Source organism: Nematostella vectensis, chromosome 12 (genome assembly GCF_932526225.1).
Source record: "Nematostella vectensis chromosome 12, jaNemVect1.1, whole genome shotgun sequence".
Classification (NCBI taxonomy): Eukaryota; Metazoa; Cnidaria; class Anthozoa; order Actiniaria; family Edwardsiidae; genus Nematostella; species Nematostella vectensis.
In genome coordinates, this window is record NC_064045.1 from 8,807,423 (window position 1) to 8,830,636 (window position 23,214).

The 23,214-nt window shown below is 41.2% G+C and overlaps 1 protein-coding gene across 2 annotated transcripts; it reads left to right on the top strand.

Annotated features, from left to right (window-relative positions):
• Positions 1–208: 208 nt before the first annotated feature.
• On the top strand, positions 209–23,110 carry LOC5511709 (coiled-coil domain-containing protein 33). Of its 2 annotated transcripts, none has more exons than XM_048719927.1 (31): positions 209–351; positions 1,550–1,646; positions 2,224–2,405; positions 2,810–3,115; positions 3,478–3,590; positions 4,611–4,777; positions 5,435–5,568; positions 6,227–6,336; positions 7,256–7,363; positions 7,859–7,950; positions 8,143–8,266; positions 8,974–9,100; positions 9,294–9,427; positions 9,577–9,648; positions 10,580–10,690; positions 11,539–11,654; positions 12,091–12,139; positions 12,586–12,639; positions 12,975–13,055; positions 13,366–13,480; positions 13,896–13,984; positions 15,500–15,577; positions 16,345–16,398; positions 16,909–16,966; positions 17,559–17,632; positions 18,313–18,353; positions 18,625–18,640; positions 18,848–18,940; positions 20,101–20,148; positions 21,003–21,080; positions 21,542–23,110. In XM_048719927.1, the coding sequence occupies exons 2-31, from the start codon at positions 1,564–1,566 to the stop codon at positions 21,629–21,631; spliced, it is 2,997 nt and encodes a 998-aa protein (XP_048575884.1). In that variant the 5' UTR covers positions 209–351; positions 1,550–1,563; the 3' UTR covers positions 21,632–23,110. The 2 variants fall into 2 exon arrangements, with proteins under 2 accessions (XP_048575884.1, XP_048575885.1); XM_048719928.1 differs by having other exon boundaries at positions 3,481–3,590.
• Positions 23,111–23,214: the final 104 nt, after the last annotated feature.

Consider the following 23,214-nt stretch of genomic DNA (forward strand, 5'->3'; position numbering starts at 1 on the left):
ACGCGTTTCAATCACTTGCGATTTACCTCTTTACATTGCCATGTCAACAATAAGGTATTTTTACATGTTTATGTCAGAGTTTTAAATATAACATTCGAAATTTCAATTTTGTTGAAAAAATAGATAAAAAAGAGAACTTTCATGAATCAATGAAAAAAAATCAAATTTTTTTTCTACTCTTACTACGGGTAGCCTGTGTCTGCTCAAGTGTTTACTTTGCTGGGCAGCGGTCATTCTCAACAAGACCAAGATGGCGGTAATCAAAGTTCCATCAAATCAAAACAAGAAAAAATCTTTCACGTTTAGAAGCATTTATTAGGTTTTATACAAAGTCACAATGCCAATGCAACAGTAAGTAATATGTTTTGTTTTGTATCTACGTTTGCTGTGGTTTCCGCTTGATTTATTTGTAATGTCGACATGACAACATTCGCGTCAACACGAATATTTTGTCAGAAGATATTAGTGCAGATATTAATTTAAATCCTTGTTTATCTAAAACGAAATTGTATTTTAATTGCTTGTTACAGCTTTAAGGAAAATTTCCAGTTAGAACGTGTTACAAAGGCTGCCTTAGGCTATTTTGCTTTATGGCGAAACCTTATGTGTTTAGAATATTAATTGTGCACATTTGATTTTTATTTGTTGAAGATGAAAATAAAATAAAAAATTTCTTTTAGATGTTTTACCATTATATAAATCCTGTGATACTTTTGGGTTTCAATTTTTCTCATATTATCTTAACTGTTTCCATTATTAGTATTTCAAAATATCCCCAAAGTTCCATCATCAATTGTGGTAGAACCATAAGCACAACTGAATTTTTAACTCGTGAATGCTTGCAAAGCATTTACGAGTTATTGGAGGGACTTTAGTGTCACTCGATCGTCAAATGGTTAAAAGTGTTAGAACTTTAAAAAGTACAGATAACTGAAAATTATTCATATTATTATTTTCTTCTAGAATTCCAGAATGTTAGAAATAGAAAACAATGCAGAAAATTTGGTGGTACTTAGCTTATGCCTAGATAAGCTAGCAGCCAAAAGCAAAGCCCAGCGCACACAGTGAAGAAAACTTCATGCGTGCACTTTGCTTGCCAAAAACTCACAGTGTGCAGGCATCAATCAAAGGAAATTACGTCTCGAGAGCAACTGAGGCAAAATTATCTCCTGCTTGAACTATGAGTTTTAGGCCTCGTGAAGCAGTGAGCAAAGTGCAAGTGTAAAATTATCCTCACAGTGTGTGCCAGGCTTAAGAAAGCGAGCTACTTTAAAGCTTTCATTACTTGAAGGCACTGTTGGTGTATTTTACAAACAAACAGCAATATTAATTATTTGAGTTAATTATCTTGGCTGTTCAAGAGATCTCTGGTTTAACGATCTCCAAAAAAAGACATCAGAGTGAGATTACATTTTAAAGATACCCTAGCCCTTATTCTTCTGGCAGGGGTGTCAGGTTTTGCCTGGGTCTATTTTTCTAAGGCTTGCTCTACAGTAGTAAAGATGTAATCTTTTACTGAATTATTTAAAACTGTTTCTCAAATTTGCAGCACAATGAAAGTCTATGATAGCAAGAATGCCTGAAGAGCACCCACCAGCACTACTGAAACTCAATCTGAGCCATGTGTACTTCAATTCTCCAGGGAGGTAATTTATCAGTTTAGATTGTAATTCTCGATATTGTTTTTTTTTTTGTTTCACATTACTTAATTTTCTGGCTCTATTGATTTCTAAAATTACAATTTCTCAAAGAAAGACACATTCAGTTATTAACATCATTAAATTAGTTTCTTATTTGAAATCTAAAGATTTAAACCTAAGATTTAATTAGCTCAGCATTTCGTTGGACATGACACTATACATTCTTATAGCTGAAGACAACCACAACAAACAAACAAATATGAAGAAGAATGTCTTTTTTGTTAATGTAGAAAAATAAGAATACATGATTGTGAATTATGATTGAACCTCATCAGACTTTACAAGCAAACCATCAAACATGAAGTTTTTTCAAAGAGCAAAATGATCACATGCTAAAGAGACTGGAGCACTCTTCACAAACACAATATACCAGTCAATAATTTCACTCAAAGCTGTGTTGTTCCATTAATGGAACACATAAGATTATTTAACTGTCAAAAAGCTAGCTGCCATGAACAAGTAGCCTGAGCCTTTTGTTGAAAACTAGGTTAACTATCTAGACAGTTGTTTCATCATATTGTAGATATTTTCTGAAGATCTCCATAAATGGCTCAGTTCAGAAACAGTATGGCGTGTTGCTATATGTGGGGTCGGCTAAATCCCCCGTGCATGACCATGTGTACACCACTGAACCATTGGAGGCGTCAAGTCCTGATGAACCAGTGTTCTTCAAGGACTCAGCTCTTTCCTTCCATTTGCCTCAAGGTAACCGAAGCAAGGATAAGTCACTTTTTCAGGGAGTCCTAGATTTCATGCCAGGCTGGGAAAGTTTAGATGGGTTTGAAAAAAAATCCATGCATGCCCTTCGAGTCTAAAAATAATTTTCTGCATTTTTTGATCCCAAGAAGAAAGCCCCGCTATATGGCAATAAAAATATCGAAAACAATTCTGCTCAACAAAAAAGCCATCCCCCTCCTCAAAAGTTAAATAGTCAACCCCTTAGTTCAATGTGCAATAGACAGCAATTGCTTATATAAATGATTTGTTTACTTTAAAAACATTATCATTGCCACGGTGATTTTTTAAACTCTTTGTTGTCAGCAAGATCAAGGTTTAAAAAAAATGATTTATTTTATTAGTCCTAACCTTCCAAGTAATTTTTTTTGTAGGTTTTGCATCCGATGATATAATTCTCACTGTGGAGGCCCACCAACTTGGAGATGACCCAGGACAAGCAGGGTCATTATATGGCAAGGGCTCACTCACTGTCTATCCCCATGTCATGTCCCTCTTTCCTCCTAACATCTCTACCCTGGACACGCCTGATAAATCCCAAGTGATCTACTCCTTAGCACAGCAGTTAATCCTGGTTAAGAAGCTAGCCGACAATGGGGTGCATGTTAATGTGGGTGTCATGAAGATGGAGGTGACATTGAAAAGCTTGGATAAGCAACCGGTGAAACAGCCAGAAAAAGGTAGGTATCCGTTTCTAAAAAAAAAACTTCGCCTTTCCTGAAAAATTTACCATCAAGCTAGGGCTGACTTCAATATTTTTTTGTGTTCTGTTTTTATACTGTTGGCAGCTCTTTGAGCATTTTGCCAAGCATCTGTGGAGTGTGGCTTGTCAATTTAACATTATGTATCTTTTTAGTTATTAAACACAGCTACTTTAACTAGTGCTGCAATGAGTGTTGATTATCAAGATAACCGCCTTTTTTATTTCCATCCATAATCATATTTTTTGTACTTATTATTATTATTCACTGCCCCTCATCACCCTGCCCTGTTCTTGATACCCATTTCTCTGTCATCATGATTTCTTACCTGACATTACAAGCAGCAAATGCTACCCCTAATGAGCCTGTGGCTGGCCCAAGTACGGCTTCTCAGCCTGTACCAGTACTCACCACACCTCCAGTCACGCCCAATGGTTATGACACTAGGAAGACTGTAAGTCCAGAGTATGTCATTAGACTCTAAATAAATGCAAGAATATATCACAATGGGTGATAAAACATTGTTTATCAGGCCCGTACCTAGGGGGGGGGGGGTGCAGGGGGTGCGAACACCCCCCCCCCCCCCACACACACACACACAACGGCCAAAGGTCCAATATCGGTTCTCAATAGACATGCTATTTGTAGACAAAACTATAAAGCATAAGCTAGATCACTCTGGTATGTAGTCAAATCCAAAATAAACGTCCCGTGGAGATACTGCAATGGCACCGGAAAAATTAGGTCCACTTTTTTTGGATTTCGCACCCCCCCAAGAAAAATCCTGGGTACGGACCTGTTTATTTACATTGTATTAAGTGTTTCAGGCATCACACTCCCCTCTGACCTTATTTAATTCTACCTCCCTACACAAGGTGGGCTCACCAAGGGTAAACTGTTCCAACCATTTTTTTTTAAGAGCAGCCCAATATTGAAATGCCTTGACGAGTCTATTGTCAATCTCACAAATGTCAGCTTTTCTGCAATGAAGTCACAAGCTTGCTCATCCAGCAATTATGGTTTGCTTGATCGATTGACTGCTGCTTTCCTTCTTCAAAACACTGATCATTAAAAAGCATACTTGTCAACCTCTAAAAATCTCAAGGCTTGATTATTTTTTGGGGGGAGGGGTGTGTTATATATTTTTGGAGGAAGGGGTGGGTATACCTTTGTAGGTTTTTTCCATATAGACAGCTCTCCTGCAAAAATCCACTTATAGATCTCACAAAGGTGTTAGATGAATTGCGCTATGTAAGGAAATTATTGTTTTCATTATATTAATAGGAAATAGGCAAAATGTCGAATTTCTATTGAATAATTTTTCGGAAGAAAAAAATCTCCTCAACGCGGAAGAGCGGGAAAAGAGATCCAAAATCTTGAGACTCCCGTCTAATGCAGGAGAGTTGACAGGTATGGAATGGGGTGTCCCAGCATGTTTGTTTGCTTGTGACGTAATGACTGTATTTTGTGACAGATTCCCGACCCACCATTGGGTAGTCTGAGTTCCCCTGTCCACCCCCGCTACCTGTGTGGCAGCTTCCTAGCCAGAGAGGGGTACTGTGAGGTAGTGGTGCTGGTACATGCTGCTTATGGTATCCCTGCCAAGTCAGATGGCCGTCTACCACAGCCTTATGTTACAGGGTATGTAACAAGGCATACGCAGATAATACAAAAATAACTTATGAATAAACAGATTAATTATAACCAACATCATCGCCATCACCCCATGAATAATCAATGTTGTCATCATCTTTTTTACCATCACCACCATCATCATCATCATCATCACCATCACCATCACCATCATCATCATCATCATCATCATCACCATCACCATCACCGCCATCATCATCATCACCATCACCATCATCAACATCATCATCATCATTATCATCATCATCATCATCATCACCATCATCATCATCATCCTCATATAGTAAGCATCTTCATTTATTATAAATCATCACTACTGTCATCCGCATCATGGTAGTAGTAATTTTTATCATCACCCTTCATCATCATTCTTTATCATCATCTTTTATCATCATCCTCATGATCATATCATCTGATTATCATCTTTCATGCTCAGCTGTTTAATAAATGAGAGATGGTGACATCTTAGGCATTGGTTTCACAAACAAAAGTTGAATAAAATGGCTATTAAAAATTTATGAGTTTATGAGTACTTAGAATAAACTCACTGTTCCCTTTTATCATTCCTTGGGAGCTATCGACCCACATGATAAAATCTTTGACCCATTTTAATTTCTTACAATAATACTCTGTTCTTTATTGAAGGTCATCACGAAAAGACCTGAGCCGCAAACTTCCAGCCCAATCAGTCACACATTCATCAATTCAACCAACACAGTCCCCAGCATGGGGGGAACTCTTACTGATAGAGGTTGCTAAAGAAGATGCCAGGCAAGAAGGTAGACATCTGTTAATATCATTGCGCCTTGTTGCCTAGGGAGTGTTCATTAAATACTCTGAGGGGGTGGGGGAAGACGGAAGGGGGGAGGGGGCTTTAAATAACCAACCAAAGGGGGGTCTCAGAAAGGCCTATTTTCTACTGAAATCCTGGGGGTTGTAAAGGGAGGCACCCAATTTTTTTTATTACTATAGGGATGAGTGGGGGGGGGGGGGGGGGGGGGCGAGGGAGGGAGGATGCTGCTCTGAAATTTTAAGTTGTCCTGAGGATTAGAAGTCAAGAGTGACTGAATGATGATTCCAATAGGTCTTGTCAACCATACTGTATCTCTGGTTAGAATCTTATGCTTTATGCACCAACTCAATAGAGAATGTTGTAACAGCTTCCCTAAATCAGCCAGTAGAATTTTTTTTTCCACACTTGGTACTTGGGATGACAAATGAAGGCTAACAGAGACTCTTTTTATTCCTGGACTGCGTCTCGTTGCATACTTTTTTGTTCATGATACGTTGTGACGTCATCTGTGCATCTATTAGAGGACAGAGTCATGCAAAAATGAGATCTATTCGTTAAATGTTGCCTGCTTTGCACTCCTGCTTTCTATAAAGGCACACAAAGAATAACAAGTTTTTATTAACTCCTAATCAAACAATTTTCAGAGATTATCCTTACCGTGGCTGATCATCCAAGTAGAGAGCTACTGACAGAGTTCAGCATTCCCATAATCCATCTCAAGCCTACACATCAGTACCATCTAGAGCTTGTGAAGGTGAGGTCGCACCCCCACCCACCCCCCCCTCTAGGGATGGACAGAAGCTTGGGTTTAGTTTATTTATTTGTAAGCATTGTGATTTAGGGTGTACAACCGCATCCCTTTTGTCACTACCCTCTTGGGAAATGTTTTATCTCTTGAGCATGTTATGTATAATGTAATGATTCAAATAAGCGTCCTCCTTTAAATAAGCAACCCCTCCCCAATAAACTCCACCCCCTCGACTTTAAATTTCCCTCCCCAATAAACTCCGCTTCCTCGATCTTGAATTTTGGAATGAGCAACCCTCTGCAATAAACGCCCCCCTCCCCAGACTTGCACCACTTAAATTATGCAAATCTTTATTTTATTTAAGATCTCTCTGACATTCTCATATTACAACAATATTGTCACCAACTTGCAAACAATAAAAAACCCTCCATGAGTGTTCTGTATTTTCCTTAAAAGGCTAACTACATTTTTACTGCCCTTTTATGTTGTCGTGAATTAATTTTTGTTTTCAATCAATTCTGAAACTGGTGTTTTTCATTGAAATCAAATAAGCAACCCTCTCCAATAAAACGTCTGCTGGTTGCCAAGGGCGGGAACACTTACACATGTTATGAAGAAAAGTCAAGATTTCTCCTACGTCTGTAATTTCTTTAAAAATTATGTATTCCTGATGCACTGCACCAACTTATCATACAAACCCCTAGTTTTAAAGGGAATTTTCGGTATTGCTTTATTGAAATAAATTCTAGTGTTTTTTATGGGGCTGGGTCATTTATATTTGTTTTTGTATATTTGGAGATGTTGTGTTTTCCTCTACCCGCCCCCCTCATCAACATGATGGCAGGGTTATCCCAGTCGTCCCCAGGGTTTTCTGTGGCTGGCTGTCACTTCTCCCGCACTAAGTCCCTGTATTTTTTTCTCACAGCCCATGAGCGAGTCTGCTAAAGACACCCGACTCTTTGTGACATTGATAGTCAAAGAGGATGCGCTTTTAGAGCAAGGGGGCAGCTCGGATCAAATCCTTGGGCTTGAGGTAAGCTTATACTATCTGGGACCGCGGAGAGGGATGGGCTAGTGGTGCTATAGCCGTAGCACTTTTTGGCTTGGGTTGATTTTTTCGGGGCTCCAGATTTGCTTTTAGGACTCCAGATGACCTAGACATATATAATTGTTTGTCCTCGCCAAATGTTTAGCCCTACCACTTTAAAATGGTCTCCGCGGTCCCTGACCATGCCACGCTGACCATTTAGATGTCTCTCGCAGGATCTCCTTGTGAAACGGATATGAATGTGAAATGCGTATTTCAGTTCTTATATAGAGATTCTCCGTATGTGTCTTTTCCAAGCATTAAAATAAACGAAGAGTGTATATTGGATTTGCTCTTGCTGGAAATTTTGTTACAAGCTTTTTTATGCGAAAACCTTGAAATTGTATCCTCACGAAAATTAGTACGAAAAACTGTACAAGCATGCATGTTTACCATGAAAGATAATTAAGATTAACAGTGACTTTATTTGTCCATATTCAGATGCTGTTACGTGGTCTAGAAAGTCCGATATCCAACCAGCTTGGTCCCCTGATAGCCGTAGCGCGTATAGCCCCAGACTGGCAGCAATACAAGTAAGGAAAGAGACAATGTGGTGTTCCATAGAGATCAATCATGGGTCTTTTTACGACTTTTTAACCAAGTTGTCTGCTAACGAAATGCCATAAAATAATTTTTTTCCTGGTTGAACATGGTCGCTTAGTCTCTGGCCATTTCATCAGAACTAGACAGCCCAAATATTCTCTCACATTTCTATTCATCACCAGAGACACTATGCTCACAGCTCAGCCAAGTCCAGCTGGTGTTACCATGACTACCATCAATTTCCCGTCACCGCATCCCATGTCATTCTCCGTCGCTGGGTCTGCGCATGCGTACGGGTCTCCTCAGGTAAATACTGAAGCAATCTCATTCCTAGAGCTCAGGTACCTTTATGTACCTTCCCGCTGGCAGAAAGGTACGTGGGCTCTGGGGACCATCCTCTCAACGTTAGAGGGAAATAACCCTGGGTTTCCGAGAATTTCTGGGAACGAGATTCATATGGAAGCATGTGTCAAAATGCAATCCTGAAACGGAAACGAAACGTTGATGCTGAGAAAATACCGGCTTTAGCGTCCGCTGGAAAGATCCAACAAAGACGCCTAAATAGCCAAGGTCCAGGGAAAACGGAACTGTTTGCAAATCCTAGCGAGATCAGAGATCACAAAGAATTAAAGTGGCTTTGTCAGCTTGCCATCCTAACAGCCAAAGAGCCAGTTGGAAATAATTCAATTGGAACAGCGTGTCTGCAATCTCCTTAGCGTTTGGAACGACTGTTTTTGATACTGTGTATGGATGGAACTTTTTTCGATGGTTATTGTTGTAATTTTATTCTAAAGTAATGAACAAGAACAGAGATTGACTGTTATCCTTTAACAAAGCATTTCCATTTGAACCCCCGGAAGTTCTCGCTGATATTTGCAAAAAAATTATCTCAAAAAGAGGCTCCCATTTATGCATCCTTAGTCTGCCCATCAAAGTGAAATTCAAACCTGGCCATTGTTTTGAGGTTGTCGTTTATTTGGCGCTTACTTGTGTTGGTGATTACCGCTGTACAGGTGACTGTTTGTGGTGAGCCGCAGGAGCAGCCTCAATGGAACCAAATGCTGTTCTTCCCTGGTGCCCAGACCTCGCTCTTCTCATCCTCGGCTTCACTTGTCATCGAGTATTACGCTATATCACTGGGTAAATTTACTTTTAGATGCATCTTGGTAATTTCATTGTTGTGGCATTTAATCATTGTTTTCGCTGTTATTTCTATATTTACTGTAGTTTGACTTCTTTGTTATTGAAAATTAAAATATTTGTCAATAATGAGTACTTAATAATTTTTTTTCACATAGAAAATATATGCTGAGTCATATTGTTTTGTTCTTAGCAACCGGAGCATCTGACTGGCAGCTGTCCAGTCCTCTCGGCTATTCTTACCACAGGCTGGACCAATTTTTGCTTTCTAGTCTCCAACAAGAGAGTGCAAGCCTAGGTCTCAGGCTTGATTCTCTTCCGGTTGAGGTAGGTAGATGCTTTGTTACTCCTAGATTTAGTAAGTATAGTATTGACTCAATGTGTAAATATGATGTCAGTTTACCCACGTTTCCCTTTGAGCCTGTTGTTGGGGGAATTTCTGATAAGTTGTTTCTATGGTGTTGCTATGGTAACAGGGCTTGCTCATTAGGACGACCATGGGAACTGGTGCAACTGTGGGTCTCGTCTTGCGACTTGTGACTGCTCAGGTAGGCTACAAGATAGGCACTATTTCCAGGCCTTTACCAAGGGGGCGGGGTGCAGGGGGGGTGCACCCCCACCCCCCCCCTCCCCCACAACGGCCAAAAGTCTACTTTCGGCTCTCAATAGATGTGCTATTCGTAGATAAAACTATAAAGCATAAGTTAGATCACTCTGGTATGTCATTAATCCATAAGTCAGACTTTATTTCTAGCCAAATCCGACAATAAACGTCCCCTGGAGATACTGCAAAGGCTTAAAAAGAACCCTTTTTGTTCTTTCTGTGGTGGTCAGATTTTTATCAAAAACTTCCCCCCTCCCCACCCCCCCCCACCCAAGAAAAATTAGGTCCACTTTTTCAGATTCCCCCCCCATGAAAAATCCTGGGTACGGGCCTGATTTCCATATACCCTTGACATTTAAAGTAACAGCTGGCTCGCAGAGCTTTCTTCCTGTTTGTTTATATCAGTTCACTTATCCATGTCCTATAATACATCAATTAAAGAGTCCCTGACAGCCGCCATTTTGTCATCCTAGCAAAGTACTGTACGAGAAAGCACCCATTTCCATCGGCTGATCAAGATAAGCTTTTGAGAAATTATTGTATGAATTTGGTAACTGGAGTATGAAATTTTGGTTTTAGATGGCTATTTTAGGTTTCATCACATATTTTGCCCATTACATGCCGCCATTTCACGATCCGGCACAATACTGAATGACTCAGAGAATCCATTTCCTTTGTCTAATTCAAATAAGTAACTGAGAAAACTTCAATCAAATATCAAGTATCAGACCAATCGTGGATGGTTACCTTGCAAGTGGACCGCTGCATTTTCAATTGTTAACAATAAGAAAGGTCGCTGTCATTGATTCGCCCCTAGGTGTTCCTTGATCTCGTCCTGGCGCATATTATACCTGTGGCTGTTATGATTGTTTCAGCGACAAGACACACGTGTCGCCGCTTCTCACCTTTCCTCACTTCCCGTATTCAGGATGGCTGGCCCTGGTCCAGGCCCCGCTCCTTCAAACCCAGCACCGATTGCTGATCAGGTTAGTATCCTCAAATAAACGTCGCTTTTACATGATCGCATCACGTGAGACTGATGTATAAAGATGCAGACTGCTTCACGCAGTTGACAAGCATGAGTTAGTTTGCAAGGACCGTCACAGAAGACGGTCCCACGGGCCCCTCACGTTTTTACGTCTCCCAAGACAGGCTAATGTAATAATATGTGCTTAGAGACTGCTCAATAAAAAAGAAGAAGGATTCACAGTTCACAATATAGAAAGCCAGTTTTCTACACCTCCAGACACATCCAAAGCTTACCCATGCATGATCGAACCTGTGTCATCTGGCTTGAGAAGCAAAGCTTATGATACTGGGATTTGGTGGATTACTGATCACTTGAAGTGATTTGTGGCAAATAGCAGCTGTTTTCCATTAACTGATCACATTTTAAGATTTGAAGCTCAATTCGCCAATAGCTGCAAAGGCGCCAGACTTTGACGCAACTGATTGGCTTTTTATATATATATTACTGAACACATCTCTTTAACAGACCCGGCAAAACCCAACCCGACAGATATTTTCAGCCTACCCGAGGAGCTCTTAGCCTCCCCGACACCCGGTGAAATTTCTCAATCAACCCGAAAATTTACTTTCTTACCCGACGAGTAAGTTCGGTAAATAAAAATTAGCTGACCCGGTGAAAAAAATTACAACCCAGAGTTCCCAAAAAACCTGACGAAGATCTAGGTTTCGTCGGGTCTGTTACAGAAAGGTGTAACTGATCACATGGCCTGATTTGCTCCGCTATTTGCTTACTGATTGGCTGTTTTTTTTATCTAATCAAATGGCCTGATTTGCTCCACCTATGGTCTACTGATTGGCTGCACAGGATCCTTATGGGCTACCATCGTTCAATGCTGTCAAGAGCGTCCTTCCTCAGTTCACAGCAGTTCCTTTAAGGAGCCGTCCTCCTCAGGCGCAGATGACAGCCCCTAGGGGGGATATGTGAGCACTTAAAGTCCATACATGTGGAGAATCTTGTTTTACCTATTCTTTCGTGGCAGGTAGAACTAAATGGGGCAGTAACAGATGAAATTAAACCAAGGACATCTTTTCCACAGTGTGGTTACCATCGTCGTTGCTAAAAGTCCCTAAAACCGCTGCAAAAAATCATATTCATCTTATGTCATGTTTACGTATTATTTTTGTCGGAGGAGCCCTGTTTCTTCCTCTTTTTGTCGTCAGCGTAAAAGATGAGCTTAAGGGACGCCTTAGGAGGGTGATCTTATTTGTTTAACAATTGAAACGGGCCACTTTAAACAAGAGAGTTAGTGGACTTGAAATGCAGGGGTCTATGGCATTTCAATAGGTCAAAAAAAGGCAAGAGGGTAGAATGAGAGCCCTTCTAAAACAAACTGAACTTTGAATGTTTCACCCGCAGATCTGCTACGACCGCTGAAATGAGAAGTTTGAGGGATCTCCCACCCGATGTGAGTGCTATTTTGAATGACAAAAAGGCGGCTGGCTAAGTCTTTTAAAAGAGGCTAGCTCAGCCCACCAATGATGCATTGTGGGGCACAGCCACGCCCCTACTAACCATCTTCTTATATTTTTTAAAAATATTGGGGGGGCATGCTCCCAGTGCCCCCCCTGCTACAGCCCAGTGCCCCCCCCTTCTACGGCCCAGTGCCCCCCTGCTACGGCCCAGTGCCCCCCCTGCTACGGCCCAGTTTTGGGCGTTTTTCGGACACCAGCCACTATAACGTTACAGACGGGAAGTGGATCCCACGGCTAGAATGCGCAACCTCCGTAAATACTGCATGTGATAACAAGACTTGCATTGCATAAGCGCTACAGAGGCTTTTCCTTATAGATTATAGCCATTTATACACAGGAAGTATTCTTCATGTGGTCTAATATCTAAGCTTTTTTTCAGCTTCGCAACACTATGGACATGAGAACACTGGCCTTACTGGACTACCAAATGCAGGTAGTTATTAGTAAACGTAGTACATATATTTAACTTTACAGTAACAATGAGTAACTGGGGAGCGCCATACGTAGTAAACGTAGTACATACATTTAACTTTACAGTAACAATGAGTAACTGGGGAGCGCCATACGTAGTAAACGTAGTACATACATTTAACTTTACAGTAACAATGAGTAACTGGGGAGCGCCATACGTAGTAAACGTAGTACATTCATTTAACTTTACAGTAACAATGAGTAACTGGGGAGCGCCATACGTTCGACCAATATTTCGTGACTTTGTGAAGTGAGTAATATGTAAGTAATCTACGTACATGTCTTTTATTCTTGTAGGAGGTGGACCGCTATAGGGCTGCGATGCGGAAGCTAGCCGCAGACTTGTTGCACCTTCGACAGGAAAATGCTCGCCTAGAGGTAAGGGACGAAGCGCTTGACTTTTGACAGGGGCAATGGCTGCAACCCCCTTAAAAATGAGCGAGGCTCTGGCGACCAAATACTGGCAGAAACAATCGCCACACCCTTTCGGAAAAAAAATCGAGCACTTAAACCGTCCGGGAAAGAAAATCGAGGGACAAAAAATTAGCTCCCCCCGTCAAATATCAAATGGACCGTCCCTAATTCAATAATCTCTAGCAGCCGACATCATTGAATGTTCATCATATTATTGCAAATGTGAACTATTCAAGACAACAACGATTTCACGCTAGCTGTTCTTGTTACTCAGGAAGCGAACAGTCGTCTTCGGCGTGACTTAAACCAGCATGACGAGATCTCACGGCTGATGATTGGCTCAGATGACTTGGATAATGTCACGCACGGGGAGCTTGTGCAGAAATTCGGTAACGCAATTCCCGATAAAGTCACCCACGGGGATATTGTTCAGAAATTCGTTAACGCAATTCCTTATAATGTCACGCACGTGGGGCTTTAACAGGCATTTGGTCACTCAACAGACCTGAACGATAATTGAAAGTCACGGATAGCCTTCTATACATTATTTCATAAACCAGACATTGGATATCAAATGATTGCATTAGTCTGATAGTGATGATAACAATAATGATGAGTATGGCGATGAAAATCATATTGGTGATGGTGCACATCGTTGATTGTAATGACGATGATGATGGACGATAGGAAGGAGACGTAGTTGATGATAGTGATGATGACGATAACGATGATGATGATTATGATGGTGATGGTGATGGTGATGGTGATGATGATGATGATGATATCTCATTGTATTTTCCCCAGCTCTTCTGAAGAAGAAGCTATCTGATGAATCGACGAGGAGACAGGAACTGCAACAGCGAACACAAAATCTTCAGAACGAACTGATCAAGGTACGTGGTTATTTGAGACTGTACCTAGCCTTACCTCACCTCACTTTTCTCCACCTTATGGCACCTCATCTAACCACACCTAACAGCACCTCATCTCACCTTTCCACACCTAACAGCACCTCATCTCACCTTTCCACACCTAACAGCACCTCACCTCACTTTTCCACACCTAACAACACCTCACCTTTCCACACCTAAAAGCACCTAACCTTTCCACACCTAACAGCACCTCACCTCACTTTTCCACACCTAACAACACCTCACCTTTCTACACCTAACAGCACTTCACCTCACCTTTCTACACCTAACAGTACCTCACTTTTCCACCCCTTACAACACCTCACCTTTCCACACCTAACAGCACTTCACCTCACCTTTCCACACCTAACAGTACCTCACCTTTCCACACCTAACAGTACCTTACCTTTCCACACCTAACAACACCCCACCTCACTTTTCCACACCTAACAGCACCTTCCCTCACCCTTCCAAACCTAACAGCACCTTTAATCACCTTTCCACACCGAACAGCACCTCAACTCACCTTTTCACACCTAACAGTACCTCACCTTTCCACACCTGACAGCACTTAACCTCACCTCACCTTCCCACACCTAACAACACCTCACCTTTCCACACCTAACAACACCTCACCTTTCCACACCTAACAGCACTTAACCTCACCTCACCTTTCCACACCTAACAACACCTCACCTTTCCACCTAAAAGCACCTCACCTCACCTTTCCACACCTAACAGCACCTTTCCACACCTAACAGCACCTTTCCACACCGAACAGCACCTGAACTCACCTTTCCACACCTAACAGTACCTCACCTTTCCACACCTAACAGTACCTCACTTTTCCACACCTAACAACACCCCACCTTTCCACACCTAACAGCACTTCACCTCACCTTTCCACACCTAACAGTACCTCACCTTTTCACACCTAACAGTACCTCACCTTTCCACACCTAACAACACCCCACCTCACTTTTCCACACCTAACAGCACCTCCCCTCACCCTTCCAAACCTAACAGCACCTCCCATCACCTTTCCACACCGAACAGCACCTCAACTTACCTTTCCATACCTAAAAGTACCTCACCTTTCCACACCTGACAGCACTTCACCTCACCTCACCTTCCCACACCTAACAACATCCACCTCTCCACACCTAACAACACCTCACCTTTCCACACCTAACAGCACTTCACCTCACCTCACCTTTCCACACCTAACAACACCTCACCTTTCCACCTAAAAGCACCTCACCTCACCTTTCCACACCTAACAGCACCTTTCCACACCTAACAGCACCTTTCCACACCGAACAGCACCTCAACTCACCTTGTAATGTATATACAACGTCCAAAGTATGCCGAGGCTTCACTGTTGAATCGAGATCAATAAAAAGCACGGCATAAAGTTATTATCTGCACCCTTCAGCTGTCAACCTGCGTCGTTTTCTCCAAAATCACGTGATCAATCACATTTGCTGTTATTCTTAGAAAAACGAGAAAGAAAAAGAGCTAATCAAGCTGCAGGAGGCACACGAGAGTCAGCAGATTCTTCTACAGAAACTACAGGTGACAATGGAAACCTACGATCATTATTCATTTTATATCTAATTATCTGAACACATTAAAGTCCTCTACCCCCGGCCTCCTCCCTAACAATGTGATACGATCAGGAATGTCTTTCATGTTCCACTGTTACCGAAGCATCGGATGGTGCAACGGAAAATGATTTACTGCGAAAATTGTGGTATATTTGAAATGTTTTGTTTTAGAACATTGGGAATCCTGTGGCAAAAAAGGGGATGGGGAGCACTGTATTAGCTTGTAGCTTACGTTCTCTAGGCCCAAGTGCACCTCGAACTTTGTGTGTGCGGGAGCAAAACATTTCCGACTGAGCCAAAATGAGAGTCGACCAACAAGCTACCCAGCCATTAAAAAGTCTTGTTATCACAGGCCCATACCCAGGATTTTTCTTGAGGGGGGGGGGGGGGGGGGGGAGGGTGCGAAAACCCGAAAAAGTGGACCTATTTTTTCCGGTAGGGGGAGGGGAGGGGGAGGGAGTTCTCTGATAAAAATCTAACCACCTCCGAAAGAACAAAAAAGGAATTTTTTAATGCCTTTGCAGTGTCTCTACGGGACGTTTATTGTCGAATTTGGCTACAGAATGATCTTGCTTATGATTTTGAGTTTTGTCTACAAACTACAAATAGCACGTCTATTGAGAACCAAAAGTGGTCTTTCGGCCGTTGTGTGTGTGTGTGTGTGTGTTACTGATACAGGCCCCCCCATGGGTATGGGCCTGTATCAGTAAGATAATTACTTTGAATTTATTTCAGAGCAAGGTGCAAAAGTATAAAACACTTCAGGAAACCTGTAAAAAGCAGGAGAAGGTACGTTCACTGTATTGATATAACATGTCGTTCGTTAGAGTAAAGGAATCATAAGTATCAGAAACCCAATCTCGTATTAGCCTTTGTCAGCTCTGTTTCCTTGGCCCCATGATGCAAGGCGGTCATACTTTATTTTCAAAATGGTAGATTTTTGTAGCGCTGACACTTGAGCAAGCGGCAAACCAAACTTGGCGCCATTAACAAACAGTAACTAACTCGTTACTGCAAACTGCGCTTGATTTCCCTTTTATTTGGACCTAGTTTCAGCCATTTTTAGTGAGATAGGCGTGAGTTCCATCACGCCTATAAATTATTCTTAGTGTTTTATGGAATATGGATATCAAAGTTTTTATGGAAATATGAAAACAGCCAATAAATGTTATTCAATCGAATCCCAATAGTCCCAGCTTACCCCAACTCGTATTTGTGCCCGAGTTCGAGTCAGCCTGGAGCTACTGTATCCTATTGTTGTGGTAAAATACGAACTAAATAGAAGGGATATCTTTCAAGGTCATTGTGCAGCTGGAGAACCTATTGTCCAAGGAAAGCAAAGGAGGTTATTCTAAAGGTAGCGAAAAAACATTGATAATTACTTTTCTTACCGGGCCGTAGCAGGGGGTGTGGCACTGGGGGCACTTGCCCCGCTAATATTTTCAAGGAAATGACCAGTAGGGGCGTGGCTGTAATTCGGGGCCTGCTACGGCTATGTCTTATACACATGATGTCTCCTTCCTCAATTATTTTCACTTCCAGGACAGGGGTAATTGTACCTCTTTTCCACTATTTTGACTTTAGCTTCCCTATATAGACTTGTGCTAAATTAGACATACTTGTTGTTATAGCATTATTTGCTGTCGAGAAATGTGTTCCAAGTGATAACGTTCAGCAAAATCATCTAGGCTTCGACGTTGTGTTCTGTGATGTCATTGACACGCATCAGCACAGATGTGAAAACGCCATCCCACATGGATCTAATCCAGTGCTGCCTTCTATTCGTGAGGGAATCTAAAGAAAAACATTTTTGTTTCTATTTTCCCTCATGCGACGCCATGTTTTGACGTGTTATACCTTGACCTTTTGCTCTGACGTCACAATTTGTACGTAATGCTTTGCCCACACGTAATGATATTACACTGCTGATTTATCACAATGCTTTGCAGACAGTTCCGGTCACTTGAGCCAGACTTTGATTGATGAGAACACCAGATTGAGGGAGGAGCTTGTGCGACATAAGGTAACCGCACTTAAACAGCCTCTGCCAGCCGCCATTTTGTCATCCTAGCAAAGTACCAAGTGTGAAAAAGCATCCATTCCCATCAGCTTATTCAAGGAAGCCAATGCGATATTTTCGTTTGAATTTGGTACCTGAAGTATAAAACTTTGTTTTTAGATTGTTATTTCGGGATTTTAACACATTGTGTGCCTTCCAATGTTAAATAAATATGACAATAATCTTAATAACAAAGGTGTGACTGACAAGGCCTGTAGCATCAAGTATTTTTGTTAACACTGAATGGAAACAATGACAAAGGAGTGGCTGTGGCTCTTTAAATTTCGTTCTGCTATCACAACAAACACTCAAAGAACCACGATGACCTCGTCTTGTCTGTTGTCGTTTTTACCGGGAATTTTCCATAAATTGAATAGCCTTTGGAGAATGTCGATCAACCACTCATTTGCCATTGTTTTAAATGTTCAAATACACGGTTTATTTAAAAAAACTTAAAAATTAAGTTTAAGAAAACAAAATTATGTTTTAATTAATTTTATCATAGTTTATGAATTGAACCAGCAGATTGGTGCTTTGTGTAAAATGGTTTTCTGCAGTCAAATTAGTGTCAAATTAGTTGTCTGCAGTTTTAAACTTTGCTACTGATTGTGCGCTGGTTTTAGCCATTTTTCGATTTCCTGCAGGGTTTACTAAAAGAGGCGGAATCCAAACAAGCATCTACCAGGTATATATTTTTTTGTTATTTTTTCTTCAAATTTCAAATAGTCTCCCCCCCTCCCCCCTATAGAGGCCAAATTTATCAAAAAGCTCCCGTCTATTATTACCTGGTGAAGCGTTTAAATTTAAAAATGTCAAAAGCCCCTGCATATTATAGATATCCCCCTCCGTCTATTATAACCACCACCACCCCCCCCCCCCCCCGTCTATTATAAGCCCCCCGTTTTTTCCAGAAGAAGATTGAAATTAAATTTAGACCTTTTACCTCTATTCCGCAGGGAGTCTACGCTTTTGGTGAGTATTAAAATAAAATACTAAGTGTCTATGTTTTCCGTGCAATTTATGTTAGATATTTTAAGATCTACGACGGCGCACATTTTTACCGTCGTAGGTCTCAAGTTCGCTATTTATCAGCTCCCCGTCTGAGAGCCGGGGCCCTTAACTTAAAAGTTCGTAAGATAAATCTTCAAGTTTTTTTTAACGCCCTTGGTGCTCTGGCAGCTTTCAGGCGCTGGGATGGGGGACGAGGAGAGACTGGGACTACTTCACAAGCTTGAGAAAGCCGAAGGACGAATATTAGGGTTGGAGAAACAGGTCATTTACTTTAACACTATGCAACCGCTGTTTGCACGTGGCTTAGCGAGATAGGCGCAGCTGTGTCGAGTCAGATCTTATTCCAACCCCACTTGGAATCGTAAGCAGAGTAAGGCTATGATGAATTACCAAATATTTCTGGCTGTCGGGTTTTCACACATAGGCATCTTTTTAAACCGGCAGCACTCTAAATATCACAAATTTCTAAACCAGGTGTAAAACAAGTGTGTGTATAGCTAGTGTTCCGTCACTGGCCCGACTAGTGCTGATATGTGTATAGCTAGTGTTCCGTAACTGGCCCGACTAGTGCCGATGTGTGTATAGCTAATGTTCCGTCACTGGTCCGACTGTTGCCGATGTGTGTATAGCTAATGTTCCGTCACTGGTCCGACTGTTGCCGATGTGTGTATAGCTAATGTTCCGTCACTGGTCCGACTGGTGCCGATGTGTGTATAGCTAATGTTCCGTAACTGCAGTCCCGACGTGTGAAAAGCTTCTAAAATTTTTTTTAACTATTACATTTAAAAATTTTTAGTTTTGGTTTGATATTTCTTTATTTCAGACCCTTACAGAACAGATAGAGAAATTGTTAGTACTAGTTGTTGACATTTCTAATGTTTTCAACATCTGTCTATTAAGCCGTCACCCAAATTTAAATCTATGCGAACTAGCATTTCACATTTCTTGATTTACAAGCATTATTCGGTAAAAATTATTGCGATTTGAGTAATCGAGATACTCTCGGTAAGATTTCCAAAATGCTATAACCGCTCCTGACTTACGTCAACCAAAATTGGTATTTATAGCGAAACACATATTTTGTACCCTCTAATCAGATGCTAACTGGCTAACTGGCAATGCTGTGAGATGACGTTATTTGAAGCCTTATAAGTGTAGGCCAATAAAAACAGATCAAAGCCTATGACTGATAGAAGCCGTAATGCATTTTTGACGCTGGAAATACGTAAGCGTGAGCTCGCAGGTTACTAAAAATCGCAGTAAAATGCTGAATGTAATGTGTAAAATGCAAATAAAGAAATGATGAGATAAGCATTTAAAACCGATGTGATTTTTTTTTATGATTGTATTTTTGGGGGGTAGACAAAAGGTGTCCTAGCTATCCTAGATTCCTAACTATCAGCTTTTTAATTTCACCACAGATGACGGAGAGCGCAAGAAAATGGGCGAAGGAGAAGGCAGATCTTCAGGTCAGTGTAACGCACGTACAGTGGATTGACAATCCTGAGGAACCCAGGGCGTCGAGGTCAGCATAACTGGGCGAAACAAGGCCGGCGGAGAGGGGAGGGGGTACAGAAAAGAAAGGAGCAAATTTTTGAAAAAGAACGGAACAAATTTTTGAGCAGTCCAAGATTTGACGGGCTTGATGTAAAAGAGGCGTCGGTGTGTGTTTGACACATAGGTCAGACAAATACATTTCAATGTATGTTTCTGTCTCAAAGTGCAAACTTTGGGGCATTTGCTTTACCTATCCGCAAAGTTCTGGTAGAAGTGTTTCTCGTAGCCTACCTGTATCTTGCTGGTAGCATTTATTTAGGGACGGACCTGGAGGGGGGAGGTTTCAGTCGTGCATTTTTTACTTGTCTTAAAGACGTGCATGATTTTTTCATCGTTGTATGCTTTTTTCTGTCTGGTTTGGGGTGCATGCATTCCTTTTTTTTTTTTTCAGGCTTTTTATTGTGTATGATTTTTGTTCCTTAACCTTCACTTTTCTAATGGTCCGTCCCTTAAAATTCTCTAAAGGAATGTTTTTGTATGTAATATAGATGAATTTTTTACCACATTTTCCGACAGTTTCCAATAGCCTACCAGCATCGTGCTTGAAGTATCTATTTAAAATTGTCTAAAGGGATCAACATTTAAAATGTTGATGAATTTCTTGCGACACTTTTAGTATGATCTGTTTCAGTAAATTCTACCCATGCGTACGGGCTTGTTTGGTAGCGCCGGTCAGCGACCACCTTTTGTAAATCCTGTACAGAGCAAGTTCAATTCAAGCAGGACCATTTCTAAACTCGAAGCTTATTTGTTGTTTTGTGTTTAGATGAGACTCAATGAGCTGACCTTGTCACAGCAGACGGGCTACAAGAATTCATTCAGCGCCTTTGATGTTCGGCAAATTGTAAGTTCCGTTGAGTAGTTTATGGGAAACCAAATGGCCCAGTTTTAGATGAGACTCGATGATCTGACCTTGTCACAGCAGACGGGCTACACGAACTCATTCAGCGCCTTTAATGGCAAATTGTAAGTTCCGTTGAGTAGTATATAGGGAACCAGATAGCCCAGATTTAGATGAGGCTCAATGAGCTGACCTTGTCACAGCAGACGGGCTACACGAACTCATTCAGCGCCTTTAATGGCAAATTGTAAGTTCCGTTGAGTAGTATATAGGGAACCAGATAGCCTAGATTTAGATGAGACTCAATGAGCCTCATTTGTCACAGCAGACGGGCTTCAATAAATTATTTAGCGCTTTTGTTTTTCAAACAAACAGAACTCGTATTTAGTACCCAATACACTGGTACATTAAATGCGAACCGCTATCGTTCTTCTGATTTTTTAAAGTTTGTCAAAATGTTTTAGACGGATTCTCCGACAATGCCATCAACTAAACGCCCAGCATATGCATCGAGAAGACCTTCACCAAAACTTGATCCTATCGGCAGAAGGTAGCGAAAGATGTACCATATAATACTGCGACCTCCCTCCATCTTGACCCAATCGACATGACAGGGACAGAAGAATAAAATGCAATGCCACGACCTTCCTCTACCTCAAAACAGTCGGCAAGGCAGGGACATGTATCATATAATACCGCGACCTTTCTTTAGCTAGACTCAATCGAAATGGCAGGGACAGAAGATGAAGTGCTAGGACCTCGACCTTTACTGGACAAGTAGTGGTGTAAAGGGTGTATGTGTAAAGTGTGTAATGAAGGAAACAGTTATCATGGGTCTGAAAATTGTAAGTTTTTCCATATAAGGAAGATCCGCTATATCTTCCCGATGTATAATATTTTTATCAAAAGGGTAGAGAAAAGATTGCTGTACATTTAAGTGGGAGCTACTAATGCAGTGGATGCAGAAAAAAATGTAAAAACGTTATTTATAAAAGTTTATTCATACAAATCGTAGAAGTGGGCAGGCAATACCTACCTTGCGATGGATATAACTTTGTAGCAAACGGATCGTTTATATATAATCATTTGGAACTGCTGCAGTCCAAAACTTTCCGTCTTTAGTAGTTTGTAATAGCGAGGTCACAACAAACGACTATCCTAACGCCCCTGGTGAAACTGAAACCTTTCAATTCGGTGCACCTATTTCACATAAGGTTGCACCGGCTTATAAATGTATCGTAACCCGCAGTGGTTCATGGGTAACGTATAAATGGCTAAATCCTAGTCTCTCGACGCCGTGTGAACGTTTAGAGGTACATAAACAGGAATGCTAAAGCTTTCAAAACCTGTGTTTGTTTTTCACTTGTATTTGCTTATCTATTTAATACCCATAAAGCACTGCAGGTTACGACATAAAAATTCTCCGAGTGCAACCTTATTTGAAATAGGTGTATGTAAAGTATATTCGTCACGCCGTCCGTAAGAATACGTTACCATGACACTGAACATTCTCAGATACAAGGGCTGCATATGGGACTGAAATGCATTACATTTTAAAACTATTTTAGACGGCATTTAGAACTCATTCTAACAAAGTTCTTAGGTTTTGGTTTAATCAGGGGCTGTAGGATAGTCGTTTGTCGTTTTGACGGAGGCATCAGGGACCTTAAGCAAGGACCATGACAACGTGGACGTCGTTGGCAAAAGACAATAGAATTGGATAAGCACTCAATAGCAGCACACGAGAATCCATTCTGAAATGAAAACTCGCAAGTTTCACGGTCTATTTAGGGAGAGGACTTTTGCCGCGCCAACTCATCTAACGTACTGCGTTTGTTACTGTAGAAACAATGTCCTTAGTCTTAGCGCTGTCTTATCCGTCGTCGTCGTTGCTTAAGACCCCTATCCTCTTTTTATCGTATCACGAACCATACGAGCTAATGCCACAGCAACTTGACAATTTGTCAAGAGTGATACGTCTTAACCCGCAGTGCTTTATGGGTACTAAATAAAAAGAACATATGCGACTCCTACATTTTACGTCTCCAACGAATCTCTTCGGGTTACAACTCGTAGGTTGTACAACCCTATTTAAAAAGGGGGGGATTTAACCGAACGTTCGTCTTTCAACAGTTCC

Bases quoted from the DNA above. Each gene is read 5' to 3' on its own strand.
- LOC5511709 (XM_048719927.1), top strand. From the start codon at position 1,564: ATGATAGCAAGAATGCCTGAAGAGCACCCACCAGCACTACTGAAACTC. The intron at 7,951-8,142 runs GTAAGGAAAGAG...ATTCATCACCAG, and splicing joins CCAGACTGGCAGCAATACAA to AGACACTATGCTCACAGCTC. The intron at 16,399-16,908 runs GTACGTTCACTG...ATATCTTTCAAG, and splicing joins CCTGTAAAAAGCAGGAGAAG to GTCATTGTGCAGCTGGAGAA.